Source organism: Mesoplodon densirostris, chromosome 13 (assembly GCF_025265405.1).
Source record: "Mesoplodon densirostris isolate mMesDen1 chromosome 13, mMesDen1 primary haplotype, whole genome shotgun sequence".
Taxonomy (NCBI): Eukaryota; Metazoa; Chordata; class Mammalia; order Artiodactyla; family Ziphiidae; genus Mesoplodon; species Mesoplodon densirostris.
In genome coordinates, this window is record NC_082673.1 from 55,890,799 (window position 1) to 55,918,351 (window position 27,553).

The 27,553-nt window shown below is 44.3% G+C and overlaps 1 protein-coding gene across 3 annotated transcripts in view; it reads left to right on the forward strand.

Annotated features, from left to right (window-relative positions):
- Positions 1-27,553, forward strand: part of MATN2 (matrilin 2) — a 156,124-nt gene that overhangs the window by 61,769 nt on the left and 66,802 nt on the right. For all 3 annotated transcript variants that reach the window (XM_060115607.1, XM_060115606.1, XM_060115608.1), the window contains exons 4-5: positions 408-530; positions 20,234-20,356. In XM_060115607.1, coding sequence (XP_059971590.1) covers positions 408-530; positions 20,234-20,356 — 246 coding nt within the window. The remainder of the gene's footprint in view (positions 1-407; positions 531-20,233; positions 20,357-27,553) is intronic.

Consider the following 27,553-nt stretch of genomic DNA (forward strand, 5'->3'; position numbering starts at 1 on the left):
TGTTGCCTACCAAGTCCACACGTTAGTCAGAGCCACCCCTGGTATCAGCAGACTTTCTGATCCTTCTGCCCACCAACTGGATGTTATTAATTGCACTGTGAAATTTCTGTTTTTGTAGGTCGTTTTTGACCTGTTTTTAGTTGGATATTCAGCAATCTCATATGGCTCAGCCTAACATCATTTCCCTTTGACGCTCTGCGGCCCTCTATGTATATATTGCTGATGGCATTTATGTAGAACTGTCTGGTCCTACCAGAGGCTACCTCTTGAGGGTAGGGACTGCAGCTTGTTTCTCTTTGAGTCCTGCTCGTTCCTTCACAGCGTAGATTCTGGATGAATGTTTGCGAGGGGGATGAAGTTAGAGAAGGCATCATTGTTGCCTTAACTTGCCATGTCTTCCCTTTCAGTGGTCCACATGTGCAGCATCCTGGAGCATAACTGTGCCCACTTCTGCATCAATACTCCTGGCTCGTATGTCTGCAGGTGCAAACAAGGCTACATCCTCAACTCGGATCAGACGACTTGCAGAAGTAAGATTGCTTTGCTGATGTATTTGTCCTGTCCTCCTCTGCTCTCCCACTCTCTCCTCTTTTTATTTATTTATTTATTTTTTGCGGTATGCGGGCCTCTCACTGTTGTGACCTCTCCCGTTGCGGAGCACAGGTTCCGGACGTGCAGGCTCAGCAGCCATGGCTCACGGGACCAGCCGCTCCGCGGCATGTGGGATCTTCCCAGACCGGGGCACGAACCCGCGTCCCCTGCATCGGGAGGCAGACTCTCAACCACTGTGCCACCAGGGAAGCCCCTCTCTCCTCTTTTATCTGGGCCCATTTAATTCATCTGTGGCCCCTCCCCCAACCAAGTCATCATTTCCCTAAGGACAGAAACGAGGTTTTGTAACTCGCGTATTTTGTGTTGACCCCTGGCCCCCACTCTGCCTTCACAGCGCTGAGGCCACAGCCAGGCACACAGTAGGCCATCAGGAAGAGTTTGGAAGATCGTTGGAGGCTCCTTCTCAGAAATAGCCTCTTTGAATTCGTGAGCTGCTGTCCTTTACTTCCAAGCTGTTCTTTAGGGGGGAACCGCTGAAGAGCCTTTTCATCCGCTGTCTCTATTGACTGTGCCCTGAGGAATTGCTTCTGTATTTTATTCTCTTCCCTGAAGCGTGGATTTAGGATGAGCTACTGACATTGGCTGGGAATGATTATTCGAGTTCTGTTTTAGAGGTGTGCGGGGACCTCATTGCTTTCGTGAGGGATGCTTTATAGGTCTCCTACATAGAAAAGGACAATCAGATATAAAGTGTAATAGAATGCACATTCTCTTTTTTTTGGCCAAGCCCCAAAACTAGACAACATACCGACATTTGAAGCACATGAGGTAATCCGCCTCTTAGAGGAGAGAACTACCCATACACCAAGTGTTGTGCCTATAATTTTTTTTCAAGTTATAAATAAAGCCACTGTGTTAGCCCACAGACAACCGGACTTCCTCAAGACATGAGGAAGACTGGCCCACATGGAGGCAAATAAAACTCAGCTAATCTGACATGTAGGTCATGCAATGCGTAATTGTTATTATACCACATGGTAAGCAATTAAGCACTAATGGAAAACAGTTTGCACAAATGGCTGTAATTAGTATCCCGTTTATAGGGCCAAACCACATTTTCCTTTTGTCTTCTCACTTTGGGTTGAGAATGGTTGGCTAGGGGCCCCCTGACCCCCAAGATTAGGGAACATCTGCTCGACTTCTCCGGTTCTGTGGCCTGTAGAAGCCCAAAGCCCTCAGGCTATGTAAGTCCTGGGGGACCCTGTGTTCTCCGGCTCCTCCAGGATGCCAGATTGTTTGTTTGTTGGAGCCTGAATCATCCTGGCCTCCCACTTGAGCCTCTGACCCGTCTTCAGTTTCCACAACGAAAATCACTCGTACCATATGCTCATGGGTTTAATAGAATTTACTGGAGGACTGGGGGAGCCCAGGCAAGGTTGCCTCGCATACCGCTCAGCAAACAACCTAAACATCTTCTCAGACGTGCCCCGTCCTCTCCAGGAGCCTCCCACTCAGCGTTTCTCTGCAGAGCGCTCAGCCTCCCTCCACCTTGCTAACTCCCAGCCTGCCCTGCCCTTCTCGGGAGCACAGAAAGTTCTCCTTGCGACCTGCCCCGATGATCCGCTGGGATCCGGTCATCTGCCGATGTCTACTTTCCATGGCCTGGCTTAGTCAATCCTGAGGAATTTCGAGACCAGCAACTAAAAAATAAAAAGTTTGATGTCATGACCTGGGCCTTCCCCACACAGCAGGTTTGCCAGCCCCCGCCTGGTCCCACCTCAAGTCCTGAGGCCCCAGGCTCTCCCAACTGTCGGTCTGGCCTTGGCTCCCTCCTGTTCTAGGGCTGTGGGTGCAAAGAGCGTGATGCAGAAACTGCCTGGGTTCAGACAGACTGATTTGGGTGGAGGAGCAAGGAGGCCCGGGTCAGAGGGGCCTGAACCCAGGCAGTGGTTCTCAAGCTTCAGTAATTAAGAGTCACCCAGGGGACTTCCCTGGTGATGCAGTGGTTAAGAATCCGCCTGCCAGTGCAGGGGACATGGGTTCGATCCCCGGTCTGGGAAGATCCCACATGCCGTGGAGCAAATAAGCCCGTGTGCCACAGCTACTGAGCCGTGATCTTGGTCTGGTGAACAGTGCAAAATTGTGCCAAGGGGAGGCTGTTCTGAGCCGCTCGTGGGGGCCTGTCCCTGCCGACGTGGAGAGAGACTCACTGGGCCTGGAGGGGAATGAGACACAGCTATTTCCAGTTTTGAAACTTTAAGGTGTTCCAGGCACCGTACAAATTACTAGAAATCAAAGAGTGAATAAAACAGCCGTGTTTCTGCTCTCTTGGAGCTACCTTCTTGCATGGCAGTAAATTGAATAAACAGCCAAGGTAGTTACGGTCCAAAGTGGTTGCAGCCCCTGCCCAGATCAGTGTGCTGCACAGGACGTCTGGCCTAACTACAGCCACTCATTAAGTGTTTACCACGCGCCAGGAGCTCTCCTGAGTGCTTCGTACTCATCATCTCATTAACTCTGACACTGAGCTCTTCAGGTAGGTTTAGCATCCTCATTTTACAGGCAAGGAAAATACGGTACCAAAAAAAGTTAGACGATTTACTCAAGGTCCTGTGGCTAGTAATGAGACCAAACCAGAACCCAAATCCTATTATGTGTGACTGCATGGGCCTAGCTTTTACTCACCATTTGATACTGTCCCATGATCCTTGAGGTGGAAGGCAACCCTGCCTCCAAGCCCACGAGGACAGGCAGGTTCAAAGGCTCACTGTTCCCAGGGGAGACTCAGAACTAATTCACCAGGACTAACATTCAAATGATGGTCGTTCCCCCAAGTTAACTACCAACTCCTGTGATATTGTCATTGTACAGGATGATTGTGAGAGGGGCTCTTAGGCGATGGCCTTCAAACACACACACACACACACACACACACATACACACACACACACACAGACACTATACCCACCATTTTCTATTCCAACCCTGCCTGTGTGGAGAGAGTAGGCAGACACGGCTGATTCATAGGATCTTCGAGTGGAAACAGACCTTGTCTGTCAGACTGTTAGCTCTCTTTCCCACTTAACCCAGGAATTCTGTTTCTTCCCGGTGTCCCACAGTGATGGTGCATGTCCAACCATCATCACCCATCTGGAACACCAGGTCATTACAAAGCACCTGTATCCCACCTCCAGATAGCCTGGATCAGTGGTTGAGCTGAAGTCCTACTCTCTGTAATTCCCACCTTTGATCCTATTTCTGCCATCTGAAGCTATATACCAAAAAGTTTATTTCCTTTTCCAACTAAAAAGAGAAAGCCCTTTGATTATTGAAGAGTGTAATCCCCCACTCCCCATTAATTTTCTCTTTTTCAGGGGAGGCATGAATACATCTTAAGATGACTCGGATTTGGGTCTTTTCACTGTCCAGAAACCCTCTTCTGGACACCAGTTAGTCAGTGTCTCAACCCTCTTCTGGACACCAGTTAGTCAGTTCATTCCCTGGTGGTGCAGTGGTTGAGAGTCCACATGCTGATGCAGGGGACATGGGTTCGTGCCCCGGTCTGGGAAGATCCCACATGCCGCGGAGCGGCTGGGCCTGTGAGCCATGGCCATTGAGCCTGTGCGTCCGAAGCCTGTGCTCTGCAACGGGAGAGGCCACAACAGTGAGAGGTCCGCAAAAAAAAAAAAAAAAAAAAAGAAGAAGGTAAAAGACCTGTACTTGGAAAACTATAAAGCACTGATGAAAGAAATTGAAGATGACACAAATAGATGGAAAGATATACTGTGTTCTTGGATTGGAAGACTTAATATTGTTAAAATGACCATACTACCCAAGGCAATCTCTAGATTCAGTGCAATCCTTATCAAAATACCAGTGGCATTTTTCACAGAACTAGAGCAAATAATTTTGAAATTTGTATGAAACACAAAAGACCCTAAATAGCCAACACAATCTTGAGAAAGAAGAACAGAAGTAGAGGAATCACACTCCCTGACTTTAGACTGTGCTTCCAAGCTACAGTAATCCAAACAGTATGTACCAACACAGAAACAGACGCATAGATCAGTGGAACAGAATAGAGAGCCCAGAAATAAACCCACACACTTATGGTCAATTAATATATGACAGAGGAGGTAAGAATATACAATGGAGAAAAGACAGTCTCTTCAATAAGTGGTGCTAGGAAAACTGGACACCTACATGTAAAAGAATGAAATTAAAACATTTTCTAACGCCATATACAAAAATAAACTCAAAATGGATTAAAGACCTAAATGTTAGATCAGAAACCACAAAGCTCCTAGAGGAAAACACAGGCAGAACACTCTTTGACATATATCATAGTAATATTTTTTTTGAATCTGTCTCTTAAAACAAAGGAAATAAAAGCAAAACTAAGCATATGGGACCTAATTAAACTTAAAAGCTTTTGCACAGCAAAGGAAACCATTGACAAAATGAAAAGCCAACCTACTGAATGAGAGTATTTGCAAATGATATGATCGGTAAGGGGTTAATATCCAAAAGATATAAACAGCTCATACAGCTCAACATCAAAACAAACAAACAAACAACAACAAAAAAAACAAACAACACAATTGAAAAACAGGCAGAAGACCTGAATAGACATTTTTCCAAAGAGAACATGCAGATGCCCAACAGGCACATGAAAAGAAGCTCAACATCGCTAGCCATCAGGGAAGCGCAAATCAAATTCACAATGAGGTATCACCTCACCCCTGTCAGAATGGCTATCATCAAAAAGAACACAAATAACAAATGTTGGCGAGGATGTGATGAAAAGGGAACCCTCACACACTGTTGGTGTAGCCACTGTGGAAAACAGTATAGAGGTTTCTCAAAAAACTAAAAAAAGAACTACTGTATGATCAAGCAGTTCCACTCCTGGGTATATATTAAAAAGAAACAAAAACGCAATACATGCACCCCAATGTTCATAGCAGCATTATTTACAATTGCCAAGATATGGAAGTAACCTAAGTGTCCATCAACAGATGAATGCATAAAGAAGATGTGATATATGTATACAATGGAATACTCCTCAGCCATAAAAAAGAATTAAATTTTGCCATTTGCAACAACATGAATGGACTTGGAGGGTATTATTACGCTAAGTGAAATAAGTCAGACAGAGAAAGATAAATACTGGATGTTATCACTGATATGTGGAATCTAAAAAAATACAACAAACTAGTGAATATAATAAAAAGAAACAGACTCACAGGTATAAAGAACAAATTAGTGGTTACCAGTGGGGAGAGGGAAGGGTAAGGGGTAAGGGGAAGGGGTAAGTAAGGGTAGGAGATTAAGAGGTACAAACTATTGTGTATAAAATAAGCTACAATGGACTTGCCTGGTGGCGCAGTGGTTAAGAATCTGCCTGCCAATGCAGGGGACACGGGTTCGATCCCTGGTCTGGGAAGATCCCACATGCTGCGGAGCAACTAAGCCCATGTGCCACAACTACTGAGCCTGCGCTCTAGAGCCTGCGAGCCACAACTACTGAGCCCACGTGCCACAACTACTGAAGCCCGCGCACCTAGAGCCCATGCTCTGCAACAAGAGAAGCCACCCGAGTGAGAAGCCTGCACACCGCAACAAAGAGTAACCCCAGCTTGCTGCAACTAGAGAAAGCCCCTGTGCAGCAATGAAGAACCAGTGCAGCCAAAAAAAAAAGACTACACACACACACACACACATACACACACACACAAAACTACAAGGATATATTGCACAACACAGGGAATATAGCCAATATTTTATAATAATTATAGAGTAAAACCTTTAAAAATCGTGAATCACTGTATTGTACACCTGTAACTTATACAACATCAACTATACATCAGTAAAAATCAATATAATTCAATTCACCATATTAACAGATAAAAAAATGAAAAAATATAGGATCATTTCAATAGATGCCAAGAAAGCATTGGACAATACCCAACATTCGTTCATGATAAAAACTCTCAATAAACTAGAAATAAAAGGGAAATTCCTCAACCTGATAAAGAGCACCTATGAAAACACCTACAGTTAACATCATACTCAAGAGTAAAAGACTAAGTGTTTTCCTTTTAAGATAAGGAACAAGTAAGTACATCCACTGCCACACTTCCATTCAACACTGGACTGGATGTTTAAACTGATATAATAATGAAATAAAAAGAAATTAGAAAGTCATACAGATTGGAAAGGAAAAGGTAAAACTGTCTTTATTTACAGACTATGTGACTGCATATGTAGAAAAGCTAATAGAATCTTCAAAAAAGCTACTAAAATTAATTAATGAATTCAGCAAGGTTGCAAGATAAAAACTCAATATACAAAATTATTTGATTGTATTTTTATATACTGGCAACAAAAATCTGAAATAGACATTTAAAAAGTACCATTTTACACTAGTATCAGAAATATAGAAGTTAGGGATAAATTTGACAAAAGATGTACATTGACAAAGACAAAAGATGTCTGCAATAAATTAAAGAGGACCTAAATAAATGGAGAGATATGTCAAATCATCGAACAGAAGACTTACTATTGCTAAGGTGTCAGTTCTTTCCAAAATGACCTATAAGTTCAAAGCAATCTCTATCAAAATCCTAGCAGAATTTTTTGGGTAGAAACTGATAATCTGATTCTAATATATAAATGAAAATGAAAAAAATTGAATAGTCAAATGCGATTGATGCTTTTTTTTTTTGCGGCACACAGGCCTCTCACTCTTGTGGCCTCTCCCACTAAGGAGCATAGGCTCTGGATGCACAGGCTCAGCGGCCATGGCTCACGGGCCCAGCCGCTCCGCGGCATGTGGGATCTTCCCGGACCGGGGCACGAACCCGTGTCCCCTGCATCGGCAGGTGGACTCTCAACCACTGCGCCACCAGGGAAGCCCACAATTGATTCTTATTATTCACGATAGTTATGGTTTATAAGTCTCTGTTAACATTGAAATAGTGATTACTGGATCATCGTTCCTAGGGGAAGTACAGGGTTCGTTTCCTGAGAGCTTCTGGCCACAACATTTCGCCAGTCAATACAGAACCTTGTTTTATGGGTGTTTCTGTTTAAAGACACCTTATTGAGTGTATATTGTTGATTCACTAACATTGAACTCACAGCCAACAGCACTATTACTCATGCCAGAATGAAGCTCATCTAACACACATCTTTCCTCCAAAAGGCACATCACGGCCTTCTTGCCTTAGGAATACTAGACAGCACTTCAACACTACTGTTAGGGGCCATGTTACACAGTGAGGTCACCAATAGAAAGCACAAAAAATTTTAAAAATATGGCCCTAAATAGAACACCAAAAAAAAAAAATGCTTATTTACAGTATGAGAGCAAAAACAAGAAGTCAGAGCATTGCTTGTTTGACCTTCACTGGGAAAGTGCATTAGGTGGCTCAATTTTTTCACCACTCTGTATAGATCCATGAATGGCCCTGAAAATGCTACAAGTATTGATTTTGGGTTCCAAGAAAAATTGTATCAAGTAGGTGAATTCACAAATTCAGAATCTGCAAATAATGAGGATCAACTAAAACTCTGAAATAAAGTTGTGGGGATCAAATTATCTTACTTGAGGACTGACTGTAAAGCAGCAGTAATCAAAACAGTGCGGTATTGGTGTAATGATGGACAACACCTGAGCAGAATATAGTCCAGAAATAGACCCACACGTATATGGTGAAGTGTTCTTTGACAAAGGTGCCAATGTCATCAACAGATAGTGTTACAACAATTGGATTGCCACGTGCCAAAAAATGCACATTGACCCTTACATCACACCATACACAAAAATTTATTCAAAATTGATTTCAAATGTTAATATAGAGTAGAAACATTTAAAAGTCTAGATAAAAATGAAAGAAAAAATTTTGATGACCCTGGGTTTGGCAAGAATTTTTTAAATAGGACACAAAACATAAAAGAAAAAGTCAGTAAATTGAACATCATAAAAATTAAAACATTTGCTCTTCCAAATACACTGCTACTAAAGGGAAAAAGTCAAGTCACAGACTGGAATTAAATATTTGCAAATATATATCCAACAAAGGACCTTAGAATTTATAAAGAATTCTTACAACTCAATAATAGAAAAATAAACAGCCCAGTCAAAATGGGCAAAAGATTTGAATAGACACTAAACCAAAGAAAATATATGAAGAAGAGATGCTCAAACTTATTAGATACTAAGGAAATACAAATTAAAGCCACAATGAGATACCACTATACTTCTACTAGATTGGATACATTTTAAAATATTGACCATGCCAAGTATTAGCAAAGTTGGGAACAGAATTATCATTGTTCCTGGTAGGAATGTAAAATGGTTCAACCACTTTGGAAAACAGTTTAGCAGTTTCTTACAAAGTTAAGTATGTACCTACCATAATTCCACTTTTAGGTATTTACTCAAAAGAAATTAAAGTTTATATCCAAACAAATGTTTATAGCAGCTTTACTTGTAATAACCTAAAACTGGAAACAGCCCAAATCATCAACAGGTGAATTCTTAACAAATTGTGATATATGCATACAATGTAATACAACTAGGCAATGAAAAGAATGAACTATTGACCCATGCAGCAAGCTGGATGAATGTCAAAATAACTGTGTTGAGTGAAAGAAATGAGACCCCCCCAAAAAAAGAGTACATATTGTAGGATTCCATTTATATGAAATTTTAGAAAATGGTAACTAATCTATGATCAGCAGATTAGTGGTTGCCTGGGGCCAAGGGGAGAGAAGGGACAGGTGAAGGGATTACAAAGGGGCACTAGGAAACTTTGGGGACCTGGAGGTGATGGATATGTTATCTCGACTATAGTGATGATATGTTGATCTGTCAAGTTTACCAGCTTGTCTATGTTGAATATGTGTAGTTTATTGTACCTCATTTAAATTCAATAATATAGATGTATGTATATCTATGTATTTTCAGAACAGGGTGGTTTGGGAAGGTAACTGGTGCTGAGACAGAAGGCTGCAAGAGAAGAGATTGGAGAAAGTCATGGAACAATCAGGGAAGGCTTTGGGGCATAGGGGTTTTTCTAGCAAGTCAAAGAAGAGAAGAGAAATGTAGAGCTTGTTGTCTTTAGGGGATGCTAACTGTACAGACTGCCTATTTGGAATAGTTTGTTTGGGACATTAGTGGGGGATGGGGAAAGGAATTTAAGCTGGAACAAATTATGGAGTGATTTGATTCTCAAGCTGAGTTCCAGCTTCTGTCTTTGGTGGATAGAGGGGCTGAACACAGGGTGTCAAGGGGAAAACCACATTTTAGTAAATTGACCGTGGCAGTAATATATACATAGGATTAGAATTAGGATTAGATAATAGGTGCAGAAATACCATCCATCCATCCACTCATTTGTTCATTTATTCATTCAATACTTACTGATTCCCCTCTATGAGCCAGACGCTCTTGTGGTGTGTGGGAGAAAAATAAGTGTTTCCTCTTATATGTTTGAGACCCAAGACCCTCCAAGAACACTCAGATCTTGGCTTGCCTTGTGCTCTGCACGTGCAGAGCAGAACATGGACGATGAAATCAGTTTACAGTTCAAATCAGTTCAGTCAATTCAGTGCATGTGTTTCTTATGCCCATGGAGTTAATTAGGATATCACAGCAATAATCCCCACCCCAGGGAGGAGTTTATGACCGAAGATGGGGAATGGTGGGTAGGGGGTGTTAGAATTTAAACTGATAAATAACTTAAGAGAGGAAACCTGGTTTTGCGGGGAAAGCAGTGAGTCCGGGCGAGAGCCCACACAAGTGGTTGGATGCAGCTGGAGATGAGGGTTAGCGTTCAAGAAAAATGCCTGGCTGGATACGCTTGGTGGTGATAATTGACCCTGAAGATGGATGGAATCTTGGAGGGAGGAAGGGAGTGTGGAAAGGGGAGGTCAAGGTCTCAGCTTTGGGGCAGCCCACAAAGCTGAGACAGCGCGGAGCAAGTGCAAGAGCGAGCAGGCTGCGTGCGTGCACACAAACAGGCGGCTTTGCAGGTAAACTTGTTAGGAATGCAAATTCCCAGGCCCTACTTACCCCAGACCTACTGAATCAGGGACTCCAGGGATGCAGCCTAGGAAGGTGTCTTTTAACAGCCTTTTAAAGCCCTCTAGGGGATTCTGGTCAAGTTTGAAAACCACTGCCCCCGCTGTTTTAAACTAGATCTCTCCCTGGGAGATTCCACTCCTCAGGGAGTTCATCTTGAGAACGTGATGATGTGACTGACAGCCATTTGGAAATTGCAACGCGCTCTGCCTGACTAGGGCGTTATTCGTTCACGCTTATTTATTATTTTGATCAACCTCATTCAGTCAGATTTACTTATGTTTTCAGGCTTTGTTTTGGGGATCCTCCTCTTTTCCCCTTCTGAAAAGAAAACTAAAATCTCGTTCATGAATAGGAGAACTGATTGAAAAAGAATGAAGCCGTTGGGGGAGGAGGGATGCGAGTTTGGAGCTGGAATTTGCCTGGAAGGACCCGTTTGTTTTTCTGGGTGACATGGGGTTGGTGGTGTTTCTTCCAGCAGAGAAGCACAAGGCTGCTGACTCACATTTACTGCTGAAAGTCTTCAAATCCAAACCGCAGCTGTCAAAATAAGATTAGGGCCTTCAGACATGATGAAAGGAGGGGGATGGTCCCCAAAATGCAGGCTTAGGTTTGGCAGGTGTTTGCAGAGCCTTAAGTCCAAGTGAGTTTTCGGGGTTGGAGCAGGCAGAAATGGCATTGTTTCCCAGCTGAGTGAAATAACAGCTCTAATAATACATTTCTCTTCTCTCTCACTGTGATACATAATTTCCGATTTCTACATCTCAGGCTAAATAGCAGCAGGAGCCGTAAAAAAAAAAGCGGAGCATGTCTTTAAAGGTGTCCGTTTTGCTTTAAGTCCAGAGGAGAAACTAAACTGTCGTTGATGTCCATAGCATGCAATGCAGCTTGTCTAAAATTCTGAAAAGTCAGTAAAAAGCCTTTGATTTCACCCAGGATGATGTCAGGCACAGCCACTGCAGTCTTTGTCCCGTGCTTCTCATCCAGTGTAACCAGATGGAAGTTTTCCAAGATCTTCGGCCGAGGCGCTGTGCTAGGGTTTCAAGATCACACACTGAGGAAGGCCCTTAAATCTAGAATGGCTGAGAGCCTCAGGGGAGTGCTAGGGAAGGATTTGAGCATAGCCCTGGGGCCCTTAGTTATCAAATCCTCACTGATTTATTTCACTTAGGAAGACTGAGCAGATGCAGTTAACATCCCTCCTAAAATTCTCCAGGAAACTAGAGAAGCAATCGGGGCTTCCCTGGTGGCTCCGTGGTTGAGAGTCCGCCTGCCAACGCAGGGGACACGGGTTCGTGCCCTGGTCTGGGAAGATCGCACATGCTGCCGAGCGGCTGGGCCCATGAGCCATGGCTGCTGAGCCTGCGCATCTGGAGCCTGTGCTCCGCAACGGGAGAGGCCACAAGAGTGAGAGGCCCGCGTGCAGCAAAAAAAAAAAAGAGAAACAAGCGGATTTTGCTGACTGTCAGCTATATACACGCTAACATTTGCCCTCTGGCAAGGCATTATTTGAGTTTGTTGAGATCTTTTGTTATAAAATTCAAAATTGCCTACTTTGCTGTGTCAGATCAATTCAGCATAGAACTCACAAACCAAAACTTAGTCACGGATACATTGATGTCATTTAAAGAAATCTGAATCTAGTTGGGGGTTTCATAGGCACCCAATAAAGTGATATTATATTAGAATTGTGATGTAGGCAAAATTCGGTTGGGGTTCACCTTTCCTCCATGCTTAACTAGGCCTGCACCACCAAGACCTTTCTTTACCCTAAACTAGGAAAAAAGGAGACTAACATTTGTTGAGTACCTCCCATCGCTCAGATGCTTTATCATCTATATTATCTCATTTAACCCTGTCATAAGATGTTTTCTCCACTTAATTCTTTAACCTCTATGAAAATTCAATCTCATAGAAATCACTTATATGAAGTCACACAGGTCACCTCGCTGAAGCCAGGTCTGGCTCCAAAGGCAATATTCTTTTTTTTTTTTTTTTTTTTTTTTTTGCCGTACGCGGGCCTCTCACTGTTGTGGCCTCTCCCGTTGCGGAGCACAGGCTCCGGATGCGCAGGCTCAGCGGCCATGGCTCACGGGCCCAGCCGCTCCGCGGCATATGGGATCCTCCCAGACCGGGGCACGAACCCGTATCCCCTGCATCGGCAGGCGGACTCTCAACCACTGCGCCACCAGGGAGGCCCCAAAGGCAATATTCTTTTCATTATATCTGATTGCTTCCCTTAAGCCCTATGGAAAGAAACATAACTGCCCCTTATCTCCTCCTCCAAGATTCAATCCCCTTGATCCCTGCTTTTTCATATTACCTCCCTCAGGTCCTTGTATAAAATAATCTTTTCTGTGAGACCACCTTCTGACCACACTATTTAAAACAGAAGTTCCCTTTCTTCCACACTCCCAACCCCCCTTTCCTGCTTAATTTTATTCTGTAGCACTTCTAATATCTGACATAATATATATTTTACCCGCTTATGTTGTTTATGTCTGGCCCCTGTCCATGGTATATGCTAGTAACTGTTTAACATCAGGCCTCCAGGGGGCAAAGCTCCAGTTTGCAATGTTCACCAATTCCTGTGTTGTCAATACGACCACCATGGCTGATTTCAAGCTACCCACTTGGCCTTGCTGAACACAGAGTTGGGAAGAGGTGGGCACGATCTGTCAGTGTGAGTCAGTAGGAGCTGGCTTCCCACTTGAATATCCGCTACATGGGGACAGAGATTGATTGATTTTTTTAATCTATTTTATCCACTGTTTTTTCCCCAGCAGTTTGAGCAATTTGACAAATGAATGAATTCAGTCATTCAACGATAGTTTTAAAAATTGACCACATGCCAAACACCATGCTAGTTATTTGAGCTGGAGGGCTGAACAGAACAAGCACTGCCTTCAAATGGCAGGGGAAGTAGACATGAAATTAACAATTGCCAATTAAGGGTTAAATTATAACTGTGGTAAGGGAAACCGTGAAGGGAAACTTGACCTCTAAAAGGGAGTGATCAGATAAGAGCCCCCCATCCCTGAGTACTCCAGGCTGGTGACTGTCAAGTCAGATCAACACATGTCCACTAAGCACCTGCTGTGTGAAGTGTGTGGTATCACAGGCACCCTGAACACCACCGAAGACTTATCCTGTGCCTTTCAGAGCTTACAGCCTGGGTAAGACTGATGAGTGAGGAATGACTGACAACCCTGTATTTCAGGTGTTGGGTCCATTCATCCATTCACAAGCACTTAATGAGCACCTACAATGTGCCAGGCACTGTGCTAGGTACCAGGGATGCAGCAGACAGCAAGGCAACTGGTTCCTTAGCTATCATGAGAATTCTGGTGTCTACAGCTGGGGGTGGGCTCCCCGATGTCACTGTACTCTTCTGGAAGAGGAATATCTCTTGCTGGGGACGAGGAGAGGTACAGAGACTCGGGAAACATTTTATTCCCATCTCACTCATCTTCCCAGGACCCCATTTCTGATGGAGGAGATATTTTAGGACTCTAGAAACATCCCTGTTGGGAGGCAAGGGGTATGGGACTTTGTCACTGTTCATTCAGTAGGCGAACACTTATGGGGCACCAACTACATGCGCTAGGACACTGGGGAATCAAAACTGAGTCAGACCAGATCATTCTCATGGGGCAGACAGACCTGTGATCCGGTCCTTCTAATACTGTGGGCTAAATGCATAAGTGCTCTAGTGGAGCTGTGTGTATAGGGCTAGAGGAGCCCAGAGGAAGGAGACTCTAAGCCCAGCCAAGCTGAAGAAGGCTTCCTGGAGGAGGTGACATCGGGCTGAAGTCCATAGCCATGAGTGGGGGTAACGGGGTAGAGAAGGCTTGGAGGGGTAACGGGAACTCTGAATCCACTGCTTCTCCAACGCCCAAGGTTTTATGACCCTTCAGTGAAATCCTCCCAGGCTGTGAGAAAAAAAATTCCTGTTTTCCTAAAGAATAAGGAATCATCCAAAAACATCTGTATTTGTTTCAAATGGAAGCGACTACTGCCAGAAAAACAACAAAGTTGTTTTGTGAGAACCTAGTCTGTATTCATTCCTTACTCTTTGTTTAATTAAATTAATCCTCCATGGTTTCCTTTGGGACAGTACAGATCACTAGTGGCCATAAATCCCCAGTGTTCTAAAAACAGTATGAAAGGCCTGAGGCCAGCTGGCAGGCCTGCTGTTTGTGGGATCGTTCTTCCGGAACTCCTGTTCCTACCACACTTTGCACCCTCACTTAGTGTCCGGGGTCTTTTAGCCACTTGGAGAGGGGTCCAAGGACAGCAAAAAATTCTGAGATTTGCTTAAAAGAAGAATCTGAGCCTGCAGACTCAGTTGATAAAGGGGGAGGCTGACTCTTGCATCTGGGCCCCTTCCCCTTGGATGATTGTGAGGAATTTTATCCTGTAGGTTCAATGGCTCTCAACCTGGCTGCACACTGGAATTATCTGGGAGCTTTAGCAAACAGTGTTGCCTGCATCCCAGCCCCAGCTGTCTGATTTAAGGGGTTGGGCTGGGCATCAGGATTTTCCAAAGGTCCCCAGATGGTTTTAATGAGCAGCCGAGGTCATGCTCTGGTAGATGGGACCCTGTAGTGACTCATGGCTGTCCTGTTCCGGAAGGCATAAGCATCTCATTGCCTCTCTACCTACCTTATGGGGGGAAGTCTTGGGGGAAAAATGCTTACTGCTTCAAGATCCTGGTTCACTGCTTTTATTTTATTTTATAAAGACACACTTTATTTTTAATTTTTTTAATTTTTATTTTTGGCTGTGTTGAGTCTTCCTTGCTACGCACGGGCTTTCTCTAGTTGCGGCGAGCAGGGGCTACTCTTTGTTGCGGTGCACGGGCTTCTCACTGCAGTGGCTTCTCTTGTTGTAGAGCACGGGCTCTTGGCACACGGGCTTCAGTAGTTGTAGCACGCAGGCTTCAGTAGTTGTGGCTCGCAGGCTCAACTTTGGCTCGCGGGCTCTAGAGCGCAGGCTCAGTAGTTTTGGTGCACAGGCTTAGTTGCTCTGCGGCATGTGGGATCTTCCCGGACTGGGGGTCGAACCTGTGTCCCCGGCACTGGCAGGCGGATTCTTAACCACTGCACCATCAGGGAAGTCCTCACTGCTTTTAAGATGCTACTTTCAAAGGGGTTCTTTTGTAACGTTGATTGTTTTTCATTATTATAAAAGCTCTTTGTATAAGCTCTTGTTAGAAAATTCAAAAACAGATCATTATAAATAAGAGAAAAAAATTACTTAAACTGCCACCACCCCTTTGTAACCACTGCTAGGCAGGATTCCTGCTGGACACAGAGAGGAGGCAAAGCAGCTGTGGGAGCTGAGAAGGGGGACCCAGGTGGAGAAGCTCCTACCCCCCCACCTTCAGAGATGGGCTTGGGATTTGGGAGTATGTTGTTCCAGTGTACTGGGGTGTCATTTTCCAGCCACGAGGACTTTGTGCAGGGACGCTCTCCTCCCAGTTAGGGAGCCTGGCAAGGGAGACACAGTAAATACATTACTACATAAATGCCTATGTGATTAACATTGTGATACATGCCAGGAGGGAGAAGTGCAGGGGTGCACTGACATGCACTGACAGCCGATGGGCGGGGCCAAGAGCTCTGAAGAACAATTGAAGGTCCTCCCGTCAAGAGGTTGATTTTCCCATCAACGTGCAAGCAAACCCAAGCTACTTTGGCTTGGAATTCAGAAAACTACCTCTGTTACCAAAGCAGTGATTTTCATTTATCTGTTCTAGAAGTCCTTTATATTTCCCAGAGCTAAAAGAAACTGTGATGCAAACAGATTTATCCTTCCAAAGCCCAACTCAGGTAAAATGGCCCATCTCCCTTTTTAAGGCTTTGACCTTGAGTGGTCCCCACTGCCTGCTGAGCACAGTTCAGACCACGCAGCCTGATTCCAGGCCCTCTGCCATCTGGTGTCAATTGTCCTTCCGATGCTCCCTCCTGCTACTTCCCTTGGAATTCCCAGAGTGGAATTCAGCTACCATTCCTGTCCTGCTTTCCTCTGTTTCTGCACATTTACTGTTCCCTCCGCCCTGGGTCCATTTCCCTTTCTCCATTCTCTCCCGCTTGGCCTGCCAGCCTTTTCTGATGGATCCAGCCTTGGCTGGCAGTAATCCATCCCCGTTCTGAACTCCCACTGTATTGGCAGCACCTCTCTTCTGGATTTCTAGCATGTTCTATTTTGTATTTTAGTTATTTAGGATGCATCTGATAGCTACTCTGGCCTTCCCAGTCCTCAAATGGGGCTAGTTTGTTCTACCTAAGGGCCTTTGCATTCACTGTTCTCTCAGTCAGAAACACTCTTTACATCCAGTATTAGTTTCAGGTGTACAATGTAGTGATTCAGTATTTTACTTTTTTTTTTTACCTTTTTTTTTTTTTTTTTTTTGCGGTACGCGGGCCTCTCACTGTTGTGGCCTCTCCCGATGCGGAGCACAGGCTCCGGACGCGCAGGGTCAGTGGCCATGGCTCACGGGCCCAGCCGCTCCGCGGCACGTGGGATCTTCCCGGACCGGGGCACGAACCCGTGTCCCCTGCATCAGCAGGCGGACCCCCAACCACTGCACCACCAGGGAAGCCCTACATTTTCATTATATACTTTTTGAAATAATCACCACAATAAGTCCAGTTACCATCTGTCACCATACATAGTTGTTACAGTATTATTGATTATATTCCCTATGTGTACATTACGTCCCTGTGACTTATTTATTTTATAGCTGGAAGTTTGTACCTCTTAATCCCCTTTACCTATTTCATTCATATCCTTAACCCGTCCCTTCTGGCAACCACCAGTTTGTTCTCTGTATCCATGAGTCTATTTCTGTTTTGTTATGCTGTTCAGTTGTTTTGTTTTTTAGATTCCACATATAAGTGAGATCATATGTATCTGTCTCTCTCTGTCTGACTTATTTCACTTAGCATAATACCCTCAAGGTTCATCCATGTTGTCACAAATGGCAAAATTTCATTCTTTTTTTATGGCTGAGTAACATTTCATTGATTATATGTAGCACATCTTCTTTATCCATTCATCTGTTGATGGACACTTAGGTTGCTGCCATATCTTGGCTATTGTAAATAATGCTTCAATGAACATAGGGGTGCATATATCTCTTTGAATTAGTGTTTTTGTTTTCTTTGGATAAATTCCACTTCTGAGTTTTTATCAGAAATTCTCTTCCTAGAACTTCACATTACTAACCCTTAGAGTACAAGCTGTGTGTCGGCAGGAACCCCTTTATCTGTTTGGTTCGCCACTATAGCCCCAGTGCCTGGGATAAACTAGGTGCTTCATTGACTGAATAAATGAAAAGTATCTGATGATTCAGATTTTTCTTAGGTCTCTGGCTTAAGCTTGTAACTAACTGTAAATTTTGTCACTCTTTAATTATTCACCATAATTTTTGCATGAGCTGAAGTTTTTTCTGATTCTTGCTATTTTCCTTATATCTGGATCCATGGGAAATCTCACTTGGAGTTCCCAACTGGAAATATAAGATAGAAATAGACTGGTAAGGGAGGAATTTGCATCTATAATTTTTTCATCTACTTTATTGATTGGGGAATGAAAATAATTCTTTTAGCATTTTAAAACCAGAATCCTTATTTGTGGAATCTTAGACCTAAATGTTTTTTAATCTTATGATGTAGCTTTTATTTTTTTAAAAAATTTAATGCATTTGATAGAGGTGATGAATATATCAGCTTTTATCTTTTTAATCAACTTGATATGTTATAATTATCTGAAAGCATAATAAACTATTAAAACTCAGAGACCTCGGAGATTACATTAAAGTATAGCCATTGGATTCAGGGATGGATCCAGCTTTCTATGTATTAAGTTTTTACCATAGTTGTCATTGTGGTAACTTTTAACCAGAGGAAAACAATTTTTAATATATTCAATCCCTTTAATGCTCTTTGATTTTCTCCAACTTTAATGGTAAAGTCACTCAAAGAGCTAGTTATGAAACCAAGCCGTTCTCCTTGCTGAGAAATAATGCCGTCATGTCAGCCTGTTTCTTCAAAGGAGAGACTGAGTCGGTGATGGAGTGAAAATGCCTTTAACCGTTTCATCCTCTGATAGATTCTTAGTTCCACGGCAGTAAATGCACTGCTGTGAGTGTGTTCTTACATTGCATTTGAGTAAATAGCCAGGGCCTAGCGCTAATAAATATTTGACCAAAATAGAACTGTTAATAGCCATCCATTCATTTCTCCCTAGTAATCTGTGTTACCTCTACCTAACCTCCTTTGGCTTCCCATTTTCCTCATTTATGGGATGACTAAGTAGAGCACAAAGAGGACTTTGAAAGGTCCTTCTGACAGAGAAATGGAATGAGGAAAACGATGTCCAAAGAGACTAATGAAGACTTGGGAATAAGAGGCTCTTCTAGACCTGCCATGTTTTTGGTGGAGTAGCAGGTCTTTTCACTGTGCTCTCTCTCAGCTTCTGCAAAATGTCAAAGACAGCACCAGATTACCTTGGTGAGACTGTGTATATCGGTGTGTACCTTGGTGAGACTCTGATTACGAAGCCTTTTAGTTCTCAAAGAATAGGAATGGTACTTGATGCAGACAAGCGCAAATACCTGCTTGTGATAACTTCAGTCCAAGAACCATCAAATGTTTTCAGAACACTTTCATTGAGGTGGGAAAAATACAAATTCGTGGGTTTTTTAAATTAATTTATTTATTTGGCTGCACTGGGCCTTGGGTACGGCACGCAGGATTTTCGTTGCCTTGTGCAGCATCTTTAGTTGTGGCATGGGGCTCTTTTAGTTCTGGCATGTGGAATCTAGTTCCCTGAACAAGGATCGAACCCACGTCCCCTGCGTTGGGAGCACCAAGTCTTAACCACTGGACCACCAGGGAAGTCCCACAAATTGATGTTAATTTTAAATTATTTAATGCATTTAATAGAGATGAATAATTCCAACTTTGAAAAATGAGTTTTTCTATATACATAGAAACACGCCCGAGTGTTAATAATGGTGGCCTCTGGATGGTAGGACTGCAGGTGGGGGGTTACAGGTGAATTTTCTTTTCTGTTTTTTTTCTATGTTTCCCAAATTTTCCACTATGATCTTATAATGTTTGCAATGTTTTTAAAGGTTATTCTTTTTAATTAATTAATTTATTTTACTTATTGATTTTTGGCTGCGTTGGGTCTTTGTTGCTGCGTGGGCTTTCTCTGGTTGTGGTGAGCGGGGTCTCCTCTTCATTGCGGTGCGCGGGCTTCTCATTGCAGTGGCTTCTCTTGTTGCGGAGGACGGGCTGTAGGCACGCGGGCTTCAGTAGTTGTGGCTCATGGGCTCTAGAGAGCAGGCTCAGTAGTTGTGGCGCACAGGCCTAGCTGCTCTGCAGCGTGTGGGATCTTCCCGGGCCAGGGCTCAAACCCGTGTCCCCTGCATTGGCAGGTGGATTCTTAACCACTGCGCCACCAGGGAAGCCCTATAGGTTATTTTGACAAGTGCTGTAGAGTTGCTTGTTGATGGCCGAGGGTCACCGAGGGTCACCTCCTTGAGAGCCATGTTCTAATGGTATGGCTTTGCCCCAGTCCAGGACCTGTGTGCGGCGGAGGACCATGGCTGCGAGCAGCTCTGCGTGAACCTGCTGGGCTCCTTTGTCTGCCAGTGCTACAGTGGCTACACCCTGGCCGAGGACGGGAAACGGTGTGTGGGTGAGTATCCCACCCAGCCTTGCTTGATGGGGAAGCCCAAGAGAAGCTAGTAAGAAGGGAGGGGGGTGCCCACATATCCATTTACTCTCCTTTGAGTTTCAACAAAGTGCTCCAAGTTCTCTGGTCTAGTTGTTAGTCAGAATTTGAACTTTAAAGACTTCGTTTGTGGCTGAGGTTAGCATTTTCTCATTCTGGGTCCTCAGCAAAAGGCATATTTATGATAATCTATGTAAATAAAAATTGTCCGTTACTGATTGCCTCGGAAAGGACTGGGCGGATTTTCGTTCCGTGTGGAAGGTATGTCTGGGCTGGCCTGCCTTCAGTATAGCTCACGTGTTATACATGAGGTCCAGTTGGTGGTGGGTAAGGTGGCTGAGTGGCACCTCGAAGAGGCAGGCAGCCTTCCTTCTAAGTACGGATCTGCAGCTCAGTGACAGCCCCAGTGATGGCCAGGTGTGAGAGGCCAGCTGTGTGTAGTGAGACACCACGGTCAGAGAAAACAAATAGCAGCCTCAAACGCTGGTCCTGGGTAAGAAGTCTCAGGGGCAGTGCTCAGGACTACAGGCACAGGCTCACAATCAGCTGAGCGGTTTCCCACTGAGCAGCAACTCCACATTGCGAGGGCCGGGCCGGTGAGAGGTGGGGGGATGGCACCTAATTTCTTCGGTGACGGATAATGGTTTTCATCGGCACCTGCAGGGCAGACCAGCGAATCCCTAATATGCACGTGGCCCCTCCCAGGTTGTCTACAAAGCCCTTTAAACTTGCACAGCCTCATTTATCTTTCCACCAACAAACAGTGCCTGGCAAATAGTAGGTGTTCAGTAAACTGAGCTGGATACTTATGAGGCAGAAAATCCATAAGGAAAGGAAGGAAAAGAACTTGACTGACATCAGAACTGGAACCTTCATTTGCTAACTCTGAATACCTACATGTCCTGTTCCATATTCTGTTGTTTTCAGAGGACCTGTTCTGTTTTGCTTCCCGCAAACAGTCAATGATGATTTTTTTGCACATAGAACTTACGCTTTCCAGCACACTGTGATTCTTAGCTGAGGATGGGAAAGGAAAAAGCAACAAAACAAAAGTGCGGGTGGCGCCTGTTCTTTGCAGGTGATGATGAGAATAAAATGGGTTTGTTTGTTTGTTTTTACACACGGATGGAGATTAAAACGGCCCTCATCATAAATCCACAAATGGAATTGGTCTCCTAAGCCTGCGTTGTTTTTTCCCCCTTATTCTGTGGGTGGTGACCGTGATAGGTAGCAGGGTACCACATCCATTAACACTGGCAAAAAAGAAGCCAATGGGGAAACACCAGCTTTTTTTTTTTCTTCATTCATTTTTATTATGCAAGTAATCCATTTTCATTGAGGAACTTAGACGAGAAAAGCACTAGTAATAGCTTGTTGTATTTTCTGCCAGACCTTTCCCCACATAAATATCTACTTCTGAACATTTTGTTAATGTTTACCAAAATGAGGTCATACTCTCTATTTTGTTTTACGTATATATTTTTTCCCTTACCGGTTGTTAAATGGGGAGAAACTTTGGATGCTGTTGTGTCAGAAGGAAATCAGTTGGAAGTAAGGCTGAGCTACAGGATACAGGTTGAGGGTGTCTGGTTAATTAGGGTGAGAGAAAGAACAGGGAGGGCCCAGAGCTTGTGTGAGTGACGGGGAGCTGGCAGAGCAGGGGCATTAGGGGCCATGGCTGGGGCAGGAGACCAGCCTTGGCCCTCGGGAAACTGGAAGGCAGTGGGGAGCCCAGGTCTCTGGGTGTTGCCAAATAATTGCCTAACGGTCCTCTGTAGTAGACAGCCTTTGAGTCTCTAAGGGTTTTGCTGAAACTTCTGGAGTCTGACATTTACTGAAGAGCAACAAGCCTGAGAAGAAATGCTGTGGTTGCCGGGGAGCTGACGTGAGCTGTGTTTACCAGAGATGCGTGTTGCTATTGAATTGTCAGTGTGTAAGAATGTCTGCCTTCCTCAGAGCAGGGGTTCAAGCTGAAGAATGGGAAACTGGGAGAGACCATGTGTGACCCCGGCCTGATGCATCAGAGGTTCTTATTCTCATCCTCTTCCACCAAATGCCTGACCTGTTAGAGGCTGGGAGTCAGATGACTAAGTGGCCCTGGACTTTTGTGGCCAGTTGCTTTGGTTAGGGAGACTGAACAAACTTGCAAAATGTCAGTTGCTGCTCGACGGGGCTGTGCTGAGTGCAAAGCAAATGACAGAGGTGATAGAGGCCACAGGAGGTCAGAGAAGAGGGACAGACGCATGGCTAGTGTGGGGGACATCTGGGTGAGGAAGGACGGGTAGCAATGGGACAGATGTCTAAGGCAAGGGGAGGCATGAGGGCAGTGACGGTGTAGAGGTGCGGACTGAGACCGGGCCGGGAGGGCCAGGTCGAGAGCTGGTAGATCAGGAGAGACGGTCACAGTGAGAAGCCACCAAACTGAAAGCTAAACCGGCGGCCGAACCTGAAGACATCAATCTGAAGGGACTTGTCAAAGTGGAGACTCCAGGTATCAGACTTAGAGCAGGACATTTAGAGGAGAAACAGAGGCTGTTAGGGACCCTGGAAGCATTCCATTAGCCCCTGGTCTGAGTGGCCTGTATGTAGATGGGCAGAGAACGGTATGAATATGGGGAACCATAATCCCAGTTAATCCAGGAGGGTCCCAGTTTATGGCTGTTGGAGATTGGGAGGAAGACGGCGGAAGAGTAAGATGCGGAGATCACCTTCCTCCCCACAGATACACCAGTTTATGGCTGTTGGCCCACTTCTCAAGAGCACTGCCTTTCACTTTCAAGGGGGTTCCAGTCTGAACGCGAAAGTATAGGCTCACCCTAGTTAAGGCCAACCTGACTTCAGCAGTTGAGGAGACAAACTCTGTTGAAGCAGAGAATCCCTGCAGGTGAGAAGTAGGAGATGAAGTTGAAGACCTCAGGTGGAATCAGAGTATACAGGGCTTTGAAAACCAGGCTAAAGGGTCTGGACTTTATCTCTGAAAAAGAGACACTAAAGGGTTTTTAAGTGGGACTGATAAAGGCAAAGCCTCATTTTAGGAAACTTAATCTCGTGGTAGAGGGCAGGATGGATTCCAGGAGGAAGATAGGGAGGGCTGCAAAGACCAGTTAGGGCTACCAGAGGTAGCCCTCTGGTGAGGGGTGACAAGAGCCAGATTTGAGTAGCGACCGTAGAAATGAAGAGAGAAGGAAGGGGTGAGGAATGAGAGAGGGTGTGATGAATAAAGAGGGGGAGGAAAAGTCACAGTCGAATCCTGGGTTTGAGCTTCCGTGACTCTGAGGGTGATGGCAACAGTGATGAAAGAGTGATGGGATTTTTAGAAAAGATGATGAGGAGTTTTAGGCACAGTGGGTTTGAAGGTGAGATGGGACACCTACAAGGACACGTCGAGACGGAGCAGAGGCAGCGATAACACCGCGAGGAGAGAGCGGAACCAGCGGTGCAGGCAGGAAGCAGCACGGTCCATTTCCTTCCGAATTTTAATTTCCGTTTCCGGTGTTCACTTACGTGTTTGTTTTGGACCTTCAGTACAGCGAGACCTGGGCTCAAATCCCAGTTCTGCGACTTGCTAGTCATGTGTCTTTTTATTTCTGAGCCTTGGTCTTCTCATCTATAACATAGAGTAAAAATACCTACATCATAGTTTGTGGGATTAAATAAGATAACGAGTAAAGTTCCTAATACACGTTAGACAATTGTTGTTATTGCTGTTGTTATGATTATAACACATATTAGTATCATCATCATCTCCTGGATGCCCTGAAGTGTGGCCTTAGGAGAGAGTGAAGCCTGAGCCTTGGGCTGCAGCCACATGCGGGAAGCAGGAGGGAGAGGTGGGGCAGGAAGAATATCCACGAAGGGACCGCCTAAGGTGGGGCTGGAGGAGTTGGGGAGAGGTGGGCGAGAGAACCAGACGTCATGGAATATGATGGGAAAGAGAATTTCTAGGCCAGGTCAATATTAACGTCATGCCCCAGCGAGGCCAAATGGAACAGAACTTAGAGAAAAAGCCACTGAGTTGAGTCATTGATTCATCTCAGCAGACATTTCCAGACTCTACCAGGCACTCTGCTAGACATTAGGGACACAAAAATGACCAGGAGGCCATTGATAATGATCAAGAGGGGTGGGGTAAAAGGACAGATTTCTAGGGTGGGGGGAGAAAGTAGGGACAGCAAGTCTCATCTCTTCATTTAAAGAAGTTTGGTAGAAATTCACCATAACCAGCTACTGGTGAATGGACCCAATGGGAGTACTTTGACTCATCCCAGAATTATGACTGTGACCACAAGAAAATTCAATTCTTAGCCAGACTCAGGACCTTTTAGCCAACATTTCCACACTTTTGAGTTAGTGGAACTTTAATTTCAAGTGCTAGAGTCCCATTTCCCTAACTGCTCATTTAACTCTGGTTAGAACTGAATTTGTTTCAACATTCAGGTGATAGAGTGGATTACTGACTAACGGAAGTCCTCGTTTTGCTTTAGTTGAGTCCTGGTGTTTGTAATCCATCGGCTTCCACTAAAGCTGTGTTAATTTCCATCCAAAACTGTACATTTTTCCAAAGACCATTTAGCTCTATCTTTTTTTTTTTTTTTTCTTTTTGCGGTATGTGGGCCTCTCACTGTTGTGGCCTCTCCCGTTGCGGAGCACAGGCTCCGGATGCGCAGGCCCAGCGGCCATGGCTCACGGGCCCAGCCGCTCCGCGGCATATGGGATCCTCCCAGACCGGGGCACGAACCCGTATCCCCTGCATCGGCAGGCGGACTCTCAACCACTGCGCCACCAGGGAGGCCCTAGCTCTATCTTTGAGGGTAAATTTTTTGCTGAACTTGCTCTCCTGATGTTTACTGACTGCCTTGTCTTTTGGGGTAGCTTTGGTCCTGTTTGCATCTTATCTGCCCAAGCAGATTGCAAACCCATGGGGGGCAGAAACCAATTTCTATACTTGTCATCTTTCACAGAGTAGACTTGCAAAATGTTTTTCTTGAATCATTGACTGAGACTGAGTGATCACAACCTCAAGTATTCATGTTTCTTTTTTAAAAAAAACTTTTCCACTTCATTGGTTTTTAAATTACAAAATCAACGTTTGCTTATTAAAAAAAAAAAGTTAGAGTACAGATGTGTATAAAATCAAAACCTGAAAGACATTACTCCTCAATTTCACTTCCTGGAGGTAATCACAGCTAAAAGCCTGGCTTCTCCTTCCTGCCTTTCTTCAAAGATGTCTTACCATCTTAACCGGTTTGCAGGACAGAAATTGAGACACAGATGTAGAGAACAAACGTATGGACGCAAAGAGGGGAAAGCGGTGGGGGTGGGGGGGGTGGTGATGAATTGGGCGATTGGGATTGACATGTATACACTGATGTGTATAAAATGGATGACTAATAAGAACCTTCTGTATAAAAATATAAATAAAATAAATTTTTTTTAAAAAAAGATGTCTTGGGCTTCCCTGGTGGCTCAGTGGTTGAGAGTCCGCCTGCTGATGCAGGGGACACGGGTTCGTGCCCCGGTCTGGGAAGATCCCACATGCCTTGGAGTGGCTAGGCCCGTGAGCCATGGTCGCTGGGCCTGCGCGTCCGGAGCCTGTGCTCCGCAACGGGAAAGGCCACAACAGTGAGAGGCCCGCGTACTGCAAAAAAAAAAAAAAAAAGATGTCTTACCATCTTAAGATGCTATTTGCTTGTCATTACCATCCAGGATTTAGCGCAATGCCTGACACATAGTAATTGCTCAGTAAACGGTTGTGGAACAACTGAGTAGCATTAAGGTATCTCTTTACTCCCAAATTCAACCTTATCTGATTAGGGCACCAGTGTGATAAAAATATGATCTACACTTCTTTAATGTTACTAAATCCTAGGACCTGTTTGAAACCTTTTACTTATAATTGCAACAATCCTTTGAGGTAGGTACTATCGTCATCCACATTTTATAGGTCTCTTGACCTCTCTGTTTCAGTGGCTTCATGTGTAAATTGAGGAAAACAATACCTACCTCCAAGGTAGGTGAGATGTGAGGGTGAAATGCGTTAATGTATGGGAAGCCTCAATACTCTGTAATGACCTATATGGGAAAAGAATCTAAAAAAGAGTGGTTATATGTATAACTGATTCACTTTGCTGTACACCTGAAACTAACACAACATTGTAAATCAACTGCAGTCCAATAAAAATTTTTAAAAAATATATGGGAAGCACTTGGAACAGTGCTATACATGGTCAGCTGAGAAACAGTTGAATCTGAATTTCTATATCCTTTATGAATTTTTGTCTTCTTATGAATGCTTGCATTTAATAATGCATCAAACATATGGAACATTTGAAAAATCATATTGAGGTCCATACCCAGAATGACGGTGGTACATACATGGGAATTTAGCATACTGTTATTGCTGCCCTCAAAACTTTCCTCCTATATTCTCCTGTATCAGTCACCTTCAGTGAGAAGGGGATGGTTGATATTTAAGTTGGTGACAAGGGATGGGAGGATCAATCTTTGTATTGAAAGGTCAGATTTTCAGCTTACTTCTCATGCTTGAAGCATGATCTCCCCCAGTACAAGGATTTCTCCCTGTCTTAGTTTGCTAGGGCTGCCGTAACAAAATACCGCAGAGTGAGTGTCAATAGAAATCTATTTTCTCCCAGTTCTGGAGGCTAGAAGTCCAAAGTCAAGGTGTCGGCAGGGTTGATTTCTTCTGAGGTTTCTCTCCTTGGCTTGCTGTTTCTGCATGTGGTCTTTGTTCTGTGCCCATGCATGCCTGGTGCCTCTGTGTGTGTCCAACTTTCCATTTCTCATAAGGATACCAATCAGATTGGCTTAGGATCCACCCTAATGGCCTCATTTTAACCTAATCACCCTTTAAAGGTTCTATCTCCAAACGCAATCACCATCTGACCAACTGGGGATTGGGACTTCAACAAATGAATTTAAGGTGGGAAGACAGAATTTAGCCCAGAACAATTCCTTATTGTTATCAAAATCAATAGGAAGCTTTCTCTGAGTTTTGAACTCCTACATGTAAGAATTCAGTCATGCCCTGGGTAAGAGAGGTTTTGTGAATCTGACTCTGTGAGTGTGTCTTATATATACTCATCAAGTAAGTTGTTTCTACCATTTCTCTAAATGACAAATTTGGTTTTTCTTACTCTGTCA